Source organism: Euprymna scolopes, chromosome 40, assembly GCF_053919585.1.
Source record: "Euprymna scolopes isolate OS-2025 chromosome 40, ASM5391958v1, whole genome shotgun sequence".
Classification (NCBI taxonomy): domain Eukaryota; kingdom Metazoa; phylum Mollusca; class Cephalopoda; order Sepiida; family Sepiolidae; genus Euprymna; species Euprymna scolopes.
In genome coordinates, this window is record NC_136521.1 from 17,915,011 (window position 1) to 17,934,984 (window position 19,974).

The window sequence follows — 19,974 nt, forward strand, 5'->3', positions numbered from 1 at the left end:
TTTTTTTTTTACTCATATTCACTCCTAACAAGGCATATAGCCACTTGGACGTAATGGGCTACTATTTGGGGCCAAGCCTAGGAAAGATTAACAATATGTTGATTTACATTACATTTAAACTTCTGCATATAAGTACAGTCAGGGAAGCAGGTAGCAGGAAGGGAATTTCAAAGTCTCGCTATTCGAAGGCAGAAATTATACACAAATACTATACGTGAATTATGATCTCTACATGAACTGTTAGTCCTGGAAATTGCCGAAACAGTTGACGAAAATGAAACAAATTAATAAAAAACTAAAAATGAAACATACAGGGTTGAACAATAAAATTGTCACCCTAAAGAAAAACAACACTACAGTTTTATTTTGAAACTTTTATTGAAAAAATCAATTCAAATAACTTGATCATGAGCTGACATCTATTTAATGTAGCCACCTTCAACCACAACTCCCACCTCAATGTGGGTCTGGAACTGGGAGCATGTCTTTTCCAATTCAGGTAACTTGATCATGAGCTGACATCTATTTAATGAAGCCACCTTCGACCACAACTCCCACCTCAATGTGGGTCTGGAACTGGGAGCATGTCTTTTCCAATTCAGGTAACTTGATCATGAGCTGACATCTATTTAATGTAGCCACCTTCAACCACAACTCCCACCTCAATGTGGGTCTGGAACTGGGAGCATGTCTTTTCCAATTCAGGTAACTTGATCATGAGCTGACATCTATTTAATGTAGCCACCTTCGACCACAACTCCCACCTCAATGTGGGTCTGGAACTGGGAGCATGTCTTTTCCAATTCAGGTAACTTGATCATGAGCTGACATCTATTTAATGTAGCCACCTTCAACCACAACTCCCACCTCAATGTGGGTCTGGAACTGGGAGCATGTCTTTTCCAATTCAGGTAACTTGATCATGAGCTGACATCTATTTAATGTAGCCACCTTCAACCACAACTCCCACCTCAATGTGGGTCTGGAACTGGGAGCATGTCTTTTCCAATTCAGGTAACTTGATCATGAGCTGACATCTATTTAATGTAGCCACCTTCGACCACAACTCCCACCTCAATGTGGGTCTGGAACTGGGAGCATGTCTTTTCCAATTCAGGTAACTTGATCATGAGCTGACATCTATTTAATGTAGCCACCTTCAACCACAACTCCCACCTCAATGTGGGTCTGGAACTGGGAGCATGTCTTTTCCAATTCAGGTAACTTGATCATGAGCTGACATCTATTTAATGTAGCCACCTTCAACCACAACTCCCACCTCAATGTGGGTCTGGAACTGGGAGCATGTCTTTTCCAATTCAGGTAACTTGATCATGAGCTGACATCTATTTAATGTAGCCACCTTCAACCACAACTCCCACCTCAATGTGGGTCTGGAACTGGGAGCATGTCTTTTCCAATTCAGGTAACTTGATCATGAGCTGACATCTATTTAATGTAGCCACCTTCAACCACAACTCCCACCTCAATGTGGGTCTGGAACTGGGAGCATGTCTTTTCCAATTCAGGTAACTTGATCATGAGCTGACATCTATTTAATGTAGCCACCTTCAACCACAACTCCCACCTCAATGTGGGTCTGGAACTGGGAGCATGTCTTTTCCAATTCAGGTAACTTGATCATGAGCTGACATCTATTTAATGTAGCCACCTTCAACCACAACTCCCACCTCAATGTGGGTCTGGAACTGGGAGCATGTCTTTTCCAATTCAGGTAACTTGATCATGAGCTGACATCTATTTAATGTAGCCACCTTCAACCACAACTCCCACCTCAATGTGGGTCTGGAACTGGGAGCATGTCTTTTCCAATTCAGGTAACTTGATCATGAGCTGACATCTATTTAATGTAGCCACCTTCAACCACAACTCTCACCTCAATGTGGGTCTGGAACTGGGAGCATGTCTTTTCCAATTCAGGTAACTTGATCATGAGCTGACATCTATTTAATGTAGCCACCTTCAACCACAACTCCCACCTCAATGTGGGTCTGGAACTGGGAGCATGTCTTTTCCAATTCAGGTAACTTGATCATGAGCTGACATCTATTTAATGTAGCCACCTTCAACCACAACTCCCACCTCAATGTGGGTCTGGAACTGGGAGCATGTCTTTTCCAATTCAGGTAACTTGATCATGAGCTGACATCTATTTAATGTAGCCACCTTCAACCACAACTCCCACCTCAATGTGGGTCTGGAACTGGGAGCATGTCTTTTCCAATTCAGGTAACTTGATCATGAGCTGACATCTATTTAATGTAGCCACCTTCGACCACAACTCCCACCTCAATGTGGGTCTGGAACTGGGAGCATGTCTTTTCCAATTCAGGTAACTTGATCATGAGCTGACATCTATTTAATGTAGCCACCTTCAACCACAACTCCCACCTCAATGTGGGTCTGGAACTGGGAGCATGTCTTTTCCAATTCAGGTAACTTGATCATGAGCTGACATCTATTTAATGTAGCCACCTTCAACCACAACTCCCACCTCAATGTGGGTCTGGAACTGGGAGCATGTCTTTTCCAATTCAGGTAACTTGATCATGAGCTGACATCTATTTAATGTAGCCACCTTCAACCACAACTCCCACCTCAATGTGGGTCTGGAACTGGGAGCATGTCTTTTCCAATTCAGGTAACTTGATCATGAGCTGACATCTATTTAATGTAGCCACCTTCAACCACAACTCCCACCTCAATGTGGGTCTGGAACTGGGAGCATGTCTTTTCCAATTCAGGTAACTTGATCATGAGCTGACATCTATTTAATGTAGCCACCTTCAACCACAACTCCCACCTCAATGTGGGTCTGGAACTGGGAGCATGTCTTTTCCAATTCAGGTAACTTGATCATGAGCTGACATCTATTTAATGTAGCCACCTTCAACCACAACTCCCACCTCAATGTGGGTCTGGAACTGGGAGCATGTCTTTTCCAATTCAGGTAACTTGATCATGAGCTGACATCTATTTAATGTAGCCACCTTCGACCACAACTCCCACCTCAATGTGGGTCTGGAACTGGGAGCATGTCTTTTCCAATTCAGGTAACTTGATCATGAGCTGACATCTATTTAATGTAGCCACCTTCGACCACAACTCCCACCTCAATGTGGGTCTGGAACTGGGAGCATGTCTTTTCCAATTCAGGTAACTTGATCATGAGCTGACATCTATTTAATGTAGCCACCTTCAACCACAACTCCCACCTCAATGTGGGTCTGGAACTGGGAGCATGTCTTTTCCAATTCAGGTAACTTGATCATGAGCTGACATCTATTTAATGTAGCCACCTTCAACCACAACTCCCACCTCAATGTGGGTCTGGAACTGGGAGCATGTCTTTTCCAATTCAGGTAACTTGATCATGAGCTGACATCTATTTAATGTAGCCACCTTCAACCACAACTCCCACCTCAATGTGGGTCTGGAACTGGGAGCATGTCTTTTCCAATTCAGGTAACTTGATCATGAGCTGACATCTATTTAATGTAGCCACCTTCAACCACAACTCCCACCTCAATGTGGGTCTGGAACTGGGAGCATGTCTTTTCCAATTCAGGTAACTTGATCATGAGCTGACATCTATTTAATGTAGCCACCTTCAACCACAACTCCCACCTCAATGTGGGTCTGGAACTGGGAGCATGTCTTTTCCAATTCAGGTAACTTGATCATGAGCTGACATCTATTTAATGTAGCCACCTTCGACCACAACTCCCACCTCAATGTGGGTCTGGAACTGGGAGCATGTCTTTTCCAATTCAGGTAACTTGATCATGAGCTGACATCTATTTAATGTAGCCACCTTCAACCACAACTCCCACCTCAATGTGGGTCTGGAACTGGGAGCATGTCTTTTCCAATTCAGGTAACTTGATCATGAGCTGACATCTATTTAATGTAGCCACCTTCGACCACAACTCCCACCTCAATGTGGGTCTGGAACTGGGAGCATGTCTTTTCCAATTCAGGTAACTTGATCATGAGCTGACATCTATTTAATGTAGCCACCTTCAACCACAACTCCCACCTCAATGTGGGTCTGGAACTGGGAGCATGTCTTTTCCAATTCAGGTAACTTGATCATGAGCTGACATCTATTTAATGTAGCCACCTTCGACCACAACTCCCACCTCAATGTGGGTCTGGAACTGGGAGCATGTCTTTTCCAATTCAGGTAACTTGATCATGAGCTGACATCTATTTAATGTAGCCACCTTCAACCACAACTCCCACCTCAATGTGGGTCTGGAACTGGGAGCATGTCTTTTCCAATTCAGGTAACTTGATCATGAGCTGACATCTATTTAATGTAGCCACCTTCAACCACAACTCCCACCTCAATGTGGGTCTGGAACTGGGAGCATGTCTTTTCCAATTCAGGTAACTTGATCATGAGCTGACATCTATTTAATGTAGCCACCTTCAACCACAACTCCCACCTCAATGTGGGTCTGGAACTGGGAGCATGTCTTTTCCAATTCAGGTAACTTGATCATGAGCTGACATCTATTTAATGTAGCCACCTTCAACCACAACTCCCACCTCAATGTGGGTCTGGAACTGGGAGCATGTCTTTTCCAATTCAGGTAACTTGATCATGAGCTGACATCTATTTAATGTAGCCACCTTCGACCACAACTCCCACCTCAATGTGGGTCTGGAACTGGGAGCATGTCTTTTCCAATTCAGGTAACTTGATCATGAGCTGACATCTATTTAATGTAGCCACCTTCAACCACAACTCCCACCTCAATGTGGGTCTGGAACTGGGAGCATGTCTTTTCCAATTCAGGTAACTTGATCATGAGCTGACATCTATTTAATGTAGCCACCTTCAACCACAACTCCCACCTCAATGTGGGTCTGGAACTGGGAGCATGTCTTTTCCAATTCAGGTAACTTGATCATGAGCTGACATCTATTTAATGTAGCCACCTTCGACCACAACTCCCACCTCAATGTGGGTCTGGAACTGGGAGCATGTCTTTTCCAATTCAGGTAACTTGATCATGAGCTGACATCTATTTAATGTAGCCACCTTCAACCACAACTCCCACCTCAATGTGGGTCTGGAACTGGGAGCATGTCTTTTCCAATTCAGGTAACTTGATCATGAGCTGACATCTATTTAATGTAGCCACCTTCGACCACAACTCCCACCTCAATGTGGGTCTGGAACTGGGAGCATGTCTTTTCCAATTCAGGTAACTTGATCATGAGCTGACATCTATTTAATGTAGCCACCTTCAACCACAACTCCCACCTCAATGTGGGTCTGGAACTGGGAGCATGTCTTTTCCAATTCAGGTAACTTGATCATGAGCTGACATCTATTTAATGTAGCCACCTTCGACCACAACTCCCACCTCAATGTGGGTCTGGAACTGGGAGCATGTCTTTTCCAATTCAGGTAACTTGATCATGAGCTGACATCTATTTAATGTAGCCACCTTCGACCACAACTCCCACCTCAATGTGGGTCTGGAACTGGGAGCATGTCTTTTCCAATTCAGGTAACTTGATCATGAGCTGACATCTATTTAATGTAGCCACCTTCGACCACAACTCCCACCTCAATGTGGGTCTGGAACTGGGAGCATGTCTTTTCCAATTCAGGTAACTTGATCATGAGCTGACATCTATTTAATGTAGCCACCTTCAACCACAACTCCCACCTCAATGTGGGTCTGGAACTGGGAGCATGTCTTTTCCAATTCAGGTAACTTGATCATGAGCTGACATCTATTTAATGTAGCCACCTTCAACCACAACTCCCACCTCAATGTGGGTCTGGAACTGGGAGCATGTCTTTTCCAATTCAGGTAACTTGATCATGAGCTGACATCTATTTAATGTAGCCACCTTCAACCACAACTCCCACCTCAATGTGGGTCTGGAACTGGGAGCATGTCTTTTCCAATAGTACCGGTGGAAGCTCGGCGAATACTCAGCAGATGGCGGTGATCAGACTGGCTTTGGTGATGTTCTTGATGTATGACCAACCAAAGTAGTCCAGCAGAGAAGGGAGGCCAGTGATAGAAGGGTACAAAATCGTATCACTCCTTCTCAAGCCAAGCCTGGGTCTATAAGATTTTTTTTTGGCTGGCACTGAGTCTTGCTGCCACACCCAGGATCTGCCAAGAGCCACCAGATTGCACCAGGGGATCACCACACTCTTCAGCATATCCAAGTATACTTTGGTGTTAACTTTCAAGCTGACTTCGAAAATGTGAGGTAGTATGATGTGGCCCTCATTTGAAACCACACCAAAGACCATGATCATGGCCAGAAACTTTGTTGAGCTGTGCCCTCAAGTGTTGGACCATCTGGATTTGCATTTTGAGAGTGCTGACTTGGATCAGTAGAGAGCACGTACACCAGCACATCTCCGATCTTGTGCATTGAACATTGTGTCACTTTCAGACATGATAGAATGCTCCTATCACTCTTAGGATTTGTACACAACTGGCCAACTAGTAGATGGTGTGCAACAAAAAAAGAAAACCATTTTTCATCAAACGGAAATGGAATCATGTTGTCTTTACTAGGGCGACAATTTTATTGTTCCACCCTGTTATAATAATTTCAATAATACTAACAAAAATAAATTTTTGCATAGTGTATTCCCTTTTTATAAACTGCCTCGGCAATTTCTGGGACTATGCTTTTGTGGAGACAAAGTCTATTTTACTTGAAATTGTTTCGTTGCTCGATCGATTATTTTAGCGTCACAAATTATCTCTTGCAAAAATGCAAACTTTTGCTTCGTTGATGCTTCTTATCTCCCTGGCATAATTATCTCAAACTCCTTTTAGTACCTTTTTCTATGCACATGGTGTTTAGTCCAGCTAGCTAACCAATCAGATTCATTGTTATTTCCTCCTACAGATTAATTCTCCCATTAGTAAATTTTAGGCCTTTTCTCCCAAACAAAGGTTTGGATGATTTTCGCTTTCTCTTCTTTCTTCTGCTTTTGTGAATGCGTTGAATTAATAGATGACCTTGTTTTAGCACATAACTGCTTAGAGTGCTTTTTTGTTTTTATTTTAAACTAACGAGGGGTACCCGGCGTTGCCCGGGTGTTTGTAGGTGTGTGTGAAAAAAAAACAGGTGCCCGTGAAAAAAAACGAAGCTTTTACGACGCGCAGTTGGAAAATCGTAAAGTTTGAAAAAAAAAAAAAAAAGGTGCTCGTTTTTGATTGATGTGACGGCGATAGGTATTCAGCAGTCAGAATTTTGTGCGGGACAGTTTTTAATGAGGTCAATAAATCAGTTTGTTTGTTTTTAAAAACCCGCTCCCCCATCTGATATGACGAAGTCGACAAACGTTCACTGGCTCTGGGCCTGTTGTGATATTTATTTGCTTCCCCACTGAGCAAATTAGGCACAAGGCCGTTTTTTAATGTGGAGATGGAGGGAAAGGGGATACCAGCTCCCGAGAGGTGGGAAATGGGAGCTGGATTAGAAACTGTTGGTATGAAGCGTTGCCCCTTCAGTGACCAAGTTTAGATATGTGGGGTTGGCCCCACATATGGTCTTTGCTAGTCATAGCTGGTGTTTGCTAGTCATAGCTTTGCAGCATCTGTTGGAACAGATACTACACTTTGATCTTGTCCCCCGTGCCGCCAAAGCGGGGGGGGGATGGCTCTGGGCCTGTTATTAGAGTCGAGTTTCGCTTTTTTTTATACCGAAAACCGAATGTAACGCGTGCCGATGCCGGAAATGTGGAATAATTAACGTTTGAAAGTCAATAAAATTAAATAGACAGGCGAGCTCCGTGGGTAACTCTGAGATATTACAATTTATAGATGATATAAAAAGTTTTAAGAAGTTGTGAAGCGAGCAATCGCTTCTCTGAAAGAAGCCTTTTGTGGACATCGAGGAAAAGTGTACATACATACACACATACATTTTCGCTTTTATATATATAGATGTTGTTTTAGTTTAATTTTTATTTATTTTATTTCATTTTTATTATGTACTAGCAGGGATACCCGGTGTTGCCCGGGTGTGGTGAGGTGTGTGTGTGTGTGTGGGGGGATCAAAACAAAAATAAAGACTAAGCGAACGTAATAACCCCGTTTAAATATTTAACAACAACAAAAAAACAACGAACGTGATACAAAATAAAGAATAAGTGAACGATGTTAAAACTTCTTAAAAAAATCGGAAAAACAAAAACAAAAAAAAAACAGAGAACGTGATGGAAAAATAATTTTTTTTTAAAATGGCATAAATAACCCTGTTTCAATAATAAAACTTTAAAAGTCAAAAATATATATCTGACATCTCGGCTCGAATGTGCAATCTTAAAATAACAATACTGCTACTATACCGCCTGGTCTATGATGATGGGAGCGAAATCAGGTTATTGTTTTTTTTTATTAAACTAATGCAAGAAAGAACTTTTTTGCGCATGCGTGTATGGCTAAATTGTCATGAAGGATTTTTTGCTACTCCTCCCTGTAGAAAAGTGCCCAGTTGAGGGTGAAGGAATTAATGTTTTAAGCCAATTTTTTGATATTTGTCGTCTGAAGGGTCAAGCTTTAAAACGATACCAATCTCGTGAATATCCATCATCTCTGTCGAAAGTTTTAGGCAAGCATACAAAACAGAGATTTATATTATAGATCTCTGTCTGTTTAAATATACGTATTCTAAAGTAAGCTGTCGAAAAATGATCTTTCTCAAACAAAAATAGCTAACATATGAGAAAGTGAGAGACTAGTATTTTCTTAATTCGTTATCTTATTAAGAATGAATAGGTAGGAACAGTGACTAGAGACCTTAGGGGTCATTTCACTCTCGTTAATTATCAAGCTTTCCTTTCAGTTATTACAGCATTATTGGCAATGTGAACCACAGTACATACATAAACACACTCATTTCTTTCAATATTCATGACGTCATGCATCATGTCAATCAACGTCTCTTTGTTTCCACTCAATCCTCATTTATCCCTGTATCTAACCTTCAGGTTATCCTTCCTGTTATCTTTCAGAGGAAACTGGTTTATTTCCCAAACTTTGTGTCACTTCGATCTGTACTGATTAACACTAGCTGTTGTAATCGCTATCTGACATTGGGCAGAACTTTATGTGACAAGTGAAACAGTCGCATTTGCAAGTGATTTTTCCAAGTGGTGATTAGAAATAATAAAACGTTTATCTTTTGCCGATTGTCTCTTTTTCACCAACAATCTTCCAAAGCCAATTACTGAGTGAAAAATGTCTTCAATTTTTTTAAATAAAAGTTAAATTATTTAAACAATAAAAGTTAATTAGAACAATAAACAGTTCTTTTTTTAACGAAAGTTATTTTAAAAACATCTGAAAAAATTTGAATGTTTATACCTTTAAATCATAACATAAAATTTGGTGCATATTTAGAATAACACTTACTTAAAAAAATATAAAAACAATCTTTATGATGTACATACTCGTAACAGAAATAAGATGTCATATTCCAAAAATCACATTGGTTTGGCTAGTAACTTTTCTATTTGGCTAGTAAATGAAAATATTAAGTTGCCAAAGTTCAACTAAAGATAAATTTGTCCATAAAGCTATGTAGAGCCATCTATTATGTAATAATAGTTCTCTATTTCAAACCCCATTGTCTGATGTTGCCCACCCTGGAGTCCAAGGACACTTGAAACACCTTAAAAAGTAAAACTGGATGATGAAACACAACGCGCATTCTCTATCTTTCTGACTTCAATTTAGTCTCAATATGAATATGTAAGAATAACAAAATTAAAAATATGATACAATTTAGTAGCAGTTAAATGCTTAGTATTTTCTACTGACCTTCTATTGTAATGGATACCGAAGCTTCATCGCCTTCACGATTTTTGCTTACCAAGTCATATGGAGTGATGGATGGAAATTCTTCGCTTGGGTAAAATCCAAAAGATCCTACAATAAAACAAGAGAAATACATGGTAACAATGTAAGAATCAGCCAAGACTCACATTTCAGTTGCATATTTCTTCATTTCTTCATTTATTATACAAAAACAAAATTATATAGTTATTTATGGTGGACCCAGTGTGTCTGTGTATATATATATATATATATATATATATATATATATGAAATAAAATGGAGGTGGAAGGACCTGAATACTCAACGTTTCACCCGATTTATTCGGGTTTCTTCAAGAGGGATGGTCATTGACGAGAGAGTCGGAGGATTGGGGCTATATATAATGATGGGGGAGAGCAGCATGATTTCCTTATGTAAATTAGATGTCATATATACATGTATATACATTTTATGAGAGAAAATAAATTAGAGTAAACTAGTGTGGTGGATTACGGCTAAAAGTTAAAATATCGTAGAGATTAAAAAATTGCGTCTGGAAATATAGCGGTGATAGATTAAGTAAATAAAATGACACAAGATTACGAAGGAATTTTTTTTTTTTTTTTTTTAAATTAGAGATAATTGAATTGGGATAAAATAGCGTAGTAACTTAAAAGATGGTGTCTAAAAATAAGAATAACAATTAGGGATCTAACACGTAAAATTATGACTAATACCAACATTAACACCAAAGCCGGAACTCCATACCCTGCCTTGATTGTGGAAGAATATACGTAGGAGAAACTCAGTGTAATTTAAATAAAAGAATATATGAACACAAAAGAGATGTAAAAAACAACAATACACTCAACGCCATATTTTGTCACATCATGGAGAACGACCACTATTTTAATTTTAACAAAACAACTTTCCTTAAACACATACATAACAGATCCACACGACGTTTAATTGAGTCAGCTATAATCTCCCATTCCAGCAATATAATTAAGCAAAGAAAAGTTTTTTTCCACGTTGCTCCCTTTCTGTCGGAAATAATTATTAAAGAGAACAACTTAGACACCGGTTAAGCGATATATATATATATATATATATATATATATATATATATATATATATATATATATATATATATATATATATATACATACAAAAAAAAAAAAATTCGTAATTTCACTTAATTTTATTATTTTTATTTTACTTATTTACTGTTTTTATTTTATCATTATCTATTTTAAGACTCCATTTTTATCACCTATTCTTATTTTTAGACACCATCTTTTAAGTTACTACGCTATTTTATCCCAATTCAATTATCTCTAATTTAAAAAAAAAAAAACTTCATTCGTAATCTCGTGTCATTTTATTTAATTAATCTATCACCTCTATATTTCCAGACGCAATTTTTTAATCTCTATGATATTTTAACTTTTAGACGTAATCCACCACGCTAGTTTACTCTAATTTATTTTCTCTCATAAAATGTATATATATGTATATATGACATCTAATTTACATAAGGAAAACACGCTGCTCTCCCCCATCATTATATATAGCCCCAATCCTCTGACTCTCTCATCAATGACCATCCCTCTTGAAGAAGCCCGAATAAATCGGGCGAAACGTTGAGTATTCAGGTCCTTCCACCTCCATTTTATTTCATATCGTTGGATTTAATCCAGCTCAACAATCATATATATATATACAGTGTATCACAAAAGTGAGTACACCCCTTCAAATATTTAAGTATATCTCTTCATGGGGCAATACTGAAAAAATTATTTTTTGGTCACAATGAAAAGTAGTCTGTCTGCAGCATATATAACAGAGTTAATTTATTTTCCACTTAAAATATAGTCATTAAAAGTTAAATCCTTGGCAATAAAAGTGAGTACACCCCTTACGAAAAGTCGTCAATATTAGCATACAACATGTCAACTCTCAATATTTTGTATGGCCACCATCATTGTCCAAAACTGTCTTTACTCTCCTGGGCATGGAGTTTACCAGAGCTTCACATGTAGCCACTGGAATGTTGTTCCACTCTTCAATTACGACGTCACAGAACTGGCGGATATTTGAGACTTTGCGCACCTCCACCTTCTGCTTGAGGATGCCCCAAAGATGTTCTATTGGGTTCAATCTGGAGACATGTTGGCCAGTCCATCACTTTTACCCTCAGCCTCTTCAGTAAAGCAGTGGTTGTCTTGAATGTGTGTTTTGGGTTATTATCATGCTGGAACACTGCTCTGCGACCCAGTTTCTGGAGAGAGGGGATCATGCTCTGCTGCAGTATTTGACAGTACATGTTGGAGTTCATGTTTCCCCTCAATGAAATGTAACTCTCCAATACCTGCATCACTCATGCAGCCCCAGACCATGACATTCTCACCACCATTCTTGACTGTAGACATGACACACTTACCCTTGTACCCCTCACCTGGTCGCCGCCACACATGCTTAAGGCTATCAGAACCAAACAAATTAAATTTCATCTCATCAGACCATAGGACATAATTCCAGTAATCTATGGGCTTTGTTGACATGACTTTAGTAAACTGTTTGCAGGCTTTCTTGTGTATTGCCTTCAGAAGAGGCTTCCTCCTGAGGTGACAGCCATTCACACCAATTTGAGGAGTGTTAATGTAGACATTGGTTACCTCCCTTGCTTCAGTTACATGGTTACCTCCCTTGCTTGTGGTGATATAAATAGGAGTCGGCCATCTTGGTTTAGTCAGTTCGTTCGTACAGTTTAGACAGACTACAAGTGTCTCAACAAATGGTAGCAGAGATATCCCTCTGTGTGCGACAAAACGAAAAAAAAAAAAAAAAAAAAAAAAATTTTTTTTTTTTTTTGTACAGCTTGTCTGTAGCACTAGACAGATCGGATATCGGATATGGCAACTTCGAACAAGCAACCTCCATTGTTGGAGGGGGAGGATGTTTACGAGAACTGGAAACAAGACGTTGAAATGTGGTCGTTGTTCACGGATCTTCCTGAGGAAAAAAAAGGGCCAGCAGTGTTTTTGACGCTACCACCGAATATTAGAGAATGTGTCCGTGAATTGCCAACAAGTGACATCGGCGGACGAGATGGCTTGAAGATCTTAATAAAGAAACTGGATGACATATATTTAAAGGATGAACACACGCGCGCTTACATGACTTTTAAGGAATTTTACACTTATAAAAGATCGTCAGGTACCAGTATAAATGACTTTCTTGTTCGTTATGAGTTTTTGTACCAAAGATTAAAAAAATTCTACATTATTCTACCGGAAGGAGTGCAAGCTTTTCTTGTTTTGAACGCGGTTAACATATCGGAAGAGAACGAAAAATTAGCGCGGACAACGTGTTCTGTTTTGACGTATCAAAACATGAAGGAATCGATAAAGAAAGTATTTGGTGACATTTATCGTGATGAAAATGTACCGGCAGTGAAATCAGAGCCCGAAATCGTCAACTATAATTATTCTAAACCGGGTAACAACAAAAGGCGTTTTCGTCGAGGACAATCTAATCCATGTGACCGAAGTGGAAACGTGTTGTTGTGTTACAAATGTCAGTCTCCGAACGATCTAATTAGAGAGTGTCCTAGAAATACGCTCAGGTTTACGGAAGCGACAGAACAAATACACATTACGTTGTTCATTCAAGAAAATATTTATTTGAACAGTACAAATGAAAAAATCTCAAATCTTGTAAAGGAAACATTTGGAATGGCAGTCTTGGATTCTGCTTGTACTCGCACACTGGCTGGCGAAGTGTGGCTTGATGTTTATTTAGATACTTTAAATGAAAGTGACCTGCAACTAGTGAAGTATACGAACTCAGACCGGAGTTTTTGTTTTGGTGATGGAGTGGCTGTCACAGCAATTAAAGTTGCTAAATTTCCGGTTACACTCGGAGGTATAAGAGTTTATATCGAAGCAGATATTGTGAAAAACGACTTGCCTCTTCTATTAAGTCACAAATCAATGAAGACAGCAGGAATAGTGCTAGATTTCCGGAAAGATATGTGCTGGATTTTTGATAAATGTATTGAACTAAAGACCACAACTTCAGGGCACTATTGTCTCCCCTTAACAAATAAGTTGTTGGATCATAGTGGTACTAAGAACATTGTATTACATGTTCAGAATTTTGGTCAGTGTTCTTTCACAGAAAAAAAAAAAAAAGCAGAAAAACTTCATCGACAGTTTGCTCATGCCTCGAAGGAAAAACTTGTTTCCTTGGTTAAAAAAATTGGCAAATTCAATGACAAGGAATTTATAAAGGCGATTGAGGAGGTTTGTGAAAACTGTCAAATTTGCCTTAGATTTAAAAAAGCTCCACTGCGACCGGTTGTGGGATTGCCTCTTGGCAATAGATTTAATCACACAGTTTACATGGATTTGAAAGAGTTCATCCACAATGAGGTGTGGATACTACATCTCATTGATGCCGCTACCAGGTATTCAGCGGCAACATTGATCAAAACAAAGAAGAAGGAGGAGATCATCAAAAACATCTTTATGATGTGGATTACCTATTTCGGATCTCCTGTTCGTCTTCTGAGTGATAATGGGGGTGAATTCAACAACGAACACTATAGACAGATGAATGAAAAACTCAACATAGAGACCTGTACTACTGCCGCAGAAAGTCCATTCAGCAACGGTACTGTAGAACGTCATAATTTGATAGTTGCTGAGGCAATGAAAAAAACAATTGACGATGAGAAGTGTGAACCTGAAATTGCCTTGGCATGGGCTATTTGTGCAAAAAATGCCCTCCTCAATTACTCTGGACACAGTCCAAATGAACTTGTATTCGGTTTCAATGTAAATACACCCTCAATTCTGACAGACCAGTTACCTGCTATGGAGTCCTCTACTACAAGTGACATGGTGAGAAAAAATTTAAATGCTCTCCATAGTGCAAGGAGAAACTTTTTGGAAGCTGAGTCCAGTGAGAGAATTAGGAGAGCTCTCAGGTCTAATGTCAGAACTTATGCTGATGAAGATTATGCTACCGGAGACCAAATCTATTATCGGAGGCAGGGTTTTAAAGGATGGCGTGGTCCAGCAAAAGTGTTAGGCAGAGAAGGCCAGCTTGTCTTAATCAGACATGGCGGAGCATTTTATAGGATGCATCCGTGCCAATTGATGAAAGTGAATAAAAACAACGAAAAAAGAACAAAAAAAGCTGAAATGCTGGGAAACACTACAGAAGGGAAGAATGAATACCTTTCAGTTGAGGAGGAGGAGTTGCAGAATCAAGTGGTAGAAAGTGAAGATATAGACAGAGAAGAAGTTGTTGATAGTTCTACCAGTTTAAGAGATAAGACTGAAAAACCTGGCCGAAATAAGACCATAACTTATAAAATAAATGGAAGTGGGGAGTGGAAGAAAGGAAAGGTTATGTCAGTACAGCCTAAATCAACTGGCAAATATAGTCATTGGATCAATATAGAACCTGAGGATGAAAACGAGGATCAAGTTTGTATCAACTGGAATCATATTGATCATTGGAGAGAAGTGCCCCAATATACTGAACAGGAAAATGTAGTCCTGCTCACCGCTGAACAAGAGCAGTCGAAAGCTGTAATGGATGCCAAGCATAAAGAAATAAAAAACATGAACACCTATGAAGTATTTGAATGTGTGCCATACACAGGTCAAAAAACAATATCCACAAGATGGGTGATTACTGAAAAATTCAAGGATAATCAGAAAACAATGAAAGCTCGCCTTGTAGCACGAGGCTATGAAGAAAATAGTAATCTGAAAACGGACTCCCCAACATGTAGCCGTGAAGCTATGCGAATGGTCATGCTAACCGCATCAATAAAGAATTGGATGCTGCAGACCATAGATTTTACCTCAGCCTTTTTGCAAGGTGGTATTTTAGAGAGAGATGTGTACCTGAGGCCACCATCTGATGTTTGTCCTAAATCTCAAGTGTGGAAATTAAAAAGATGCATCTATGGATTGAATGATGCTCCACGGGCATGGTACAAGAGAGTTACTCAGGCTTTGATTGAATTAAAAGGAGTAGCAAGTGCTTATGATAATGCATTGTTTTTGTGGCATGATATTAAAGGAAATTTGATTGGAATTCTTGCTATGCACGTGGATGATTTTGTTTTCTGTGGAAACACAGAGTTTGAAAGGGATGTGATTGCAACATTGAAAGAAAAATTTAAGGTGGGATCTCATGAAAGTGGAACATTCAAATATGTTGGACTGAATGTTAATCAACAGGAAAATGGGATCACTGTAGAACAAGATCTATATGTATCTTCCATATCTCCAATAGAAATAAGCAAAGGGAGGATACTGAGGAAAAATGATGAACTGAATGAAGAAGAAAAGCATGAGTTGAAGAGACTTGCAGGTCAGATGATGTGGGTTTCAACTCAAACACGCCCTGATATAGCTTTTGATGTATGTAAAATGAGCAACACTGGAAAGCATCCCAAAGTAAAAGCCTTATTTGAGGCGAATAAAGCCTTATCAAAATTGAAATCCAAGAAGGGTTCTATAACATTTCCAAAATTGGGAAAGCCCTCAGATTTACACATTTTGTGTTATACTGATGCCTCTTATGCCAGTCTGGAAGATGGATCTTCACAGGGTGGTTTTGTTGTCTTTATTGGAGGAAGTACTGACAAAATGGCCCCCATGTGTTGGGCGTCAAAGAAATTGGACAGAGTGACAAAAAGCCCATTGGCCTCAGAGACTCTTGCTCTGAATGAGGGAGCTGATGCTGGTGTTTTGACTGCGGTTATGATACAAGAGGTATTTCAGTTATCTAAATTGCCAGACGTTCTCTGCAAGACAGATAATGCATCACTTGTGGAGACATTGAATTCCAACAATCTGGTAAGCGATCGACGATTGAGAATAGATGTAGCAAGGCTGAAGGAAATGAAGAGTAGAGGAGAGATACAGATAGAATGGATCAAGGGTTGTGATCAGGTCTCTGATTGTTTGACCAAGGCAGGAGCTTCGTCTGAGCTTCTAAGGGACTTGTTAAATCAGAAATAAATTATTCACTTGAGGACAGCAGCAATGTTAATGTAGACATTGGTTACCTCCCTTGCTTCAGTTACATGGTTACCTCCCTTGCTTGTGGTGATATAAATAGGAGTCGGCCATCTTGGTTTAGTCAGTTCGTTCGTACAGTTTAGACAGACTACAAGTGTCTCAACAAGGAGTACCTAAGTGCTAAAATAAGTGTAATCATTTCAAAGGGTTTCCTAAGGTAATAAAAGTTGTATTATTTACTTTGTTTTTCAATAAAATTATAAAATTGGACCCAGAAATCCTGGTTCTTTGCTCTTTACTTCCATGTTATGAGTAAATATTCTTTACTTCTAGGTTATAAGTAAATATTATTCTGATAAATATATAAACACATCTGTGTTTTTTTATAATTTCCAGGAAAAAAAATAAAAGAATCTTTTTGGAATCGAAAACGAGGCTCAAATTTTCACAATTTTGATATCCTCAAAAGTTCCAATTTTTATGATTAATCATCCTAACACTAGTATATATATATATATATATATATATATATATATATATATTATCAAGCAAACATTATTAATGCAACGGAGACACTTCGCTTTATGATTCTTTTTTTTTATATTTCTGATTTTCTGTTTCATCTTTTTATATAAAAATTGAAAATATTAATGAAGGTTCCATAATTGTTACTGTCACAGGTGCTTTCGATTTGTCGACAAATCATTTTCAAGCATTGAGAAAGTAAAAGTGCGAAGGAGAGAAAATGGAAATTAAAAAGTGAAAAGTAAAATATACATTATAACGCGTTAAGTGATGGTAAGTTAAAATATATGAAGTCGATGAGGAGTCGATTAAAAATATAGGTTGATTATTATTTATATATATATATATATATATGTTATTTGTTTTTGTAATATGTTTTGAATGAATTATTTACGAAAGTGCATTTTTTACCTAAATGCGAGTTGGGAATAATTTTCTCTTTAACCAATCTGGTACCCACCACATGGGGAGCGGTATATATATTGTTTTTTTTGTTTTGTTTTTTAGATATAATTATCCACTGACATGTGTTTCGTCATCTACGACTCATCAGAGTGGCTGAATCTAGTGGGTCCCGATTTCGAAATCTCGCTAGATTCAGCCACTCTAATGAGCCATAGACAACGAAACACATGTCAGTGGATAATTATATTTAAAAAACAAAACAAAAAAAAAACAATATATATAATATTTCACCAAAACCTCTGGCCTTAATGGAGGGGGAGAACAAACTTGCTGCTATGGTTTCAAATGATCTGAAATAACAGCAAAGGGAGATTCGATTCCAAATATTTCTCATATGTTTCTTTTGGAAATAGGGTAGAATCTCTAGTATCAAATAATCCTTATACACTGTGAAATTTACTTTATGTGTGAAAACCAAAGAGAGGAGATATATAACATATGAGAAATATTTGGAATCCTCCCATTGCTGTTCTTTCAGATCATTTGAAACCATAGCAGCAAGTTTTAGTCTCCCCTCCATCTAAGGCCAGAGGTTTCGGTTAAATATTATATATATATATATATATATATTTAACTTACCATCACCCAACACCGTTTTAAGTATATTTTACTTTTAACTTTTTAATTTCCATTTTCTCTCTTTCACACTTTTATTTCTTCAACAACTGAAGATGATTCGTGGGCAAATCGAAAGCACTCGTGCCAGTAACAATTATGGAACCTTCATTAATATTAAAAACAATTATACGAAAAATCGAAAAAATAAAAAACGAATCACAAAGCAAAGTATCTCCGTTACATTAATAATGTTTGCTTAAGTATATATGTATATATATATATATATATATTTATTATTTTTAAAAACAGTAATCTATGGACACACGTGTTTCGGAGCCCTACTCCCCTTCAGCATAGCTTGACTGTTGTTAGGATTCGAACCCCGGACCTTATGTATTTCAGTCCATTGCCCTAACCCATTACGCTTATGATACCATAGACAATTTACTGTTTTAGTTTTTTTATCGTTTATCTGTTTACGTAGTTTTTTGTTGTTGATTTTTTAAATGATATTAAGGTTAACATCTCCACCTTGGAGATTCGGTGTTTTTCTTAGAAAGTTTTTTATTTGGACATGTTTTTTATTTATTTATTATTTTTAAAAATTAAATAGATTACTGTTTTTAAAAATTAAATATATATATATATATATATATATATATATATATATATATATATATATATATACTGTTTTTAAAAATAATAAATAAATAAATAAATAATAAATAATACGTACAAGGTCCGGGATTTGAATCCTAAAAACAGTCAAGCTTTGCTGAAGAGGAGTAGGGCTCACAAACACGTGTATATGTATATATATATATATATATATATATATATATATATGTATCTGTAGAAATATATTTTCTTATAATATATATCAATCCTTATTTAAGAAGCTCAATATAGAGAATAAATGACAAAAACTTATATTCCAAAATTCATGATGTTGACCATCTTATAATTTATTCCTGGCGTAATGGAAAAATAAAAAGGTATTTGCAGTCTCTCTTCCAATTTTCGGATTTTAATCATGTCAAATCGCACTTCAATTCCTTTTGACAGATTGATTGTTGCTATTTCTTCTGATGAGTTAAGGGCATAATAGATTCACTGATTGATATAATAATTAAGTGATTGATTTTGCATTATGAAACAGATACTGTCAAGAATTTTATAAGATGGTCAACATCATGAATTTTGGAATATAACTTTTTGTCATTTATTCTCTCTTTCTATATATATATATATATATATATATAGATGTTTTGGGGAAATAATAGATATTTTGTAATTCATATGCAAAACTAAGAAAACAAATGACTATAACTGAAATATTTTATGGCTGTAAAAAATAATTAATGTGCGACCTTACTGTTAGTAATAGACAAAGGCTACTAAGCTTAGTAGGGTATGCATAAAACTTAGGAACATCACAATAGTTAGCCAATACAGAACTCCGAAAATGTGACAGTGATACATGTTCATTCACACAATTCTGAGGTAGCATGTTCAGGACTGCAGAACAAAAGAAGATC

The 19,974-nt window shown here is 37.7% G+C and overlaps 1 protein-coding gene across 1 annotated transcript in view; it reads right to left on the reverse strand.

Moving 5' to 3' along the window:
• LOC145265397 (cortactin-binding protein 2-like) overlaps positions 1-19,974 on the reverse strand; it is a 344,684-nt gene that overhangs the window by 37,435 nt on the left and 287,275 nt on the right. Inside the window, exon 13 of the mRNA XM_080121218.1 lies at positions 9,843-9,950. Within this exon, the coding sequence (XP_079977344.1) occupies positions 9,843-9,950 (108 nt within the window). The remainder of the gene's footprint in view (positions 1-9,842; positions 9,951-19,974) is intronic.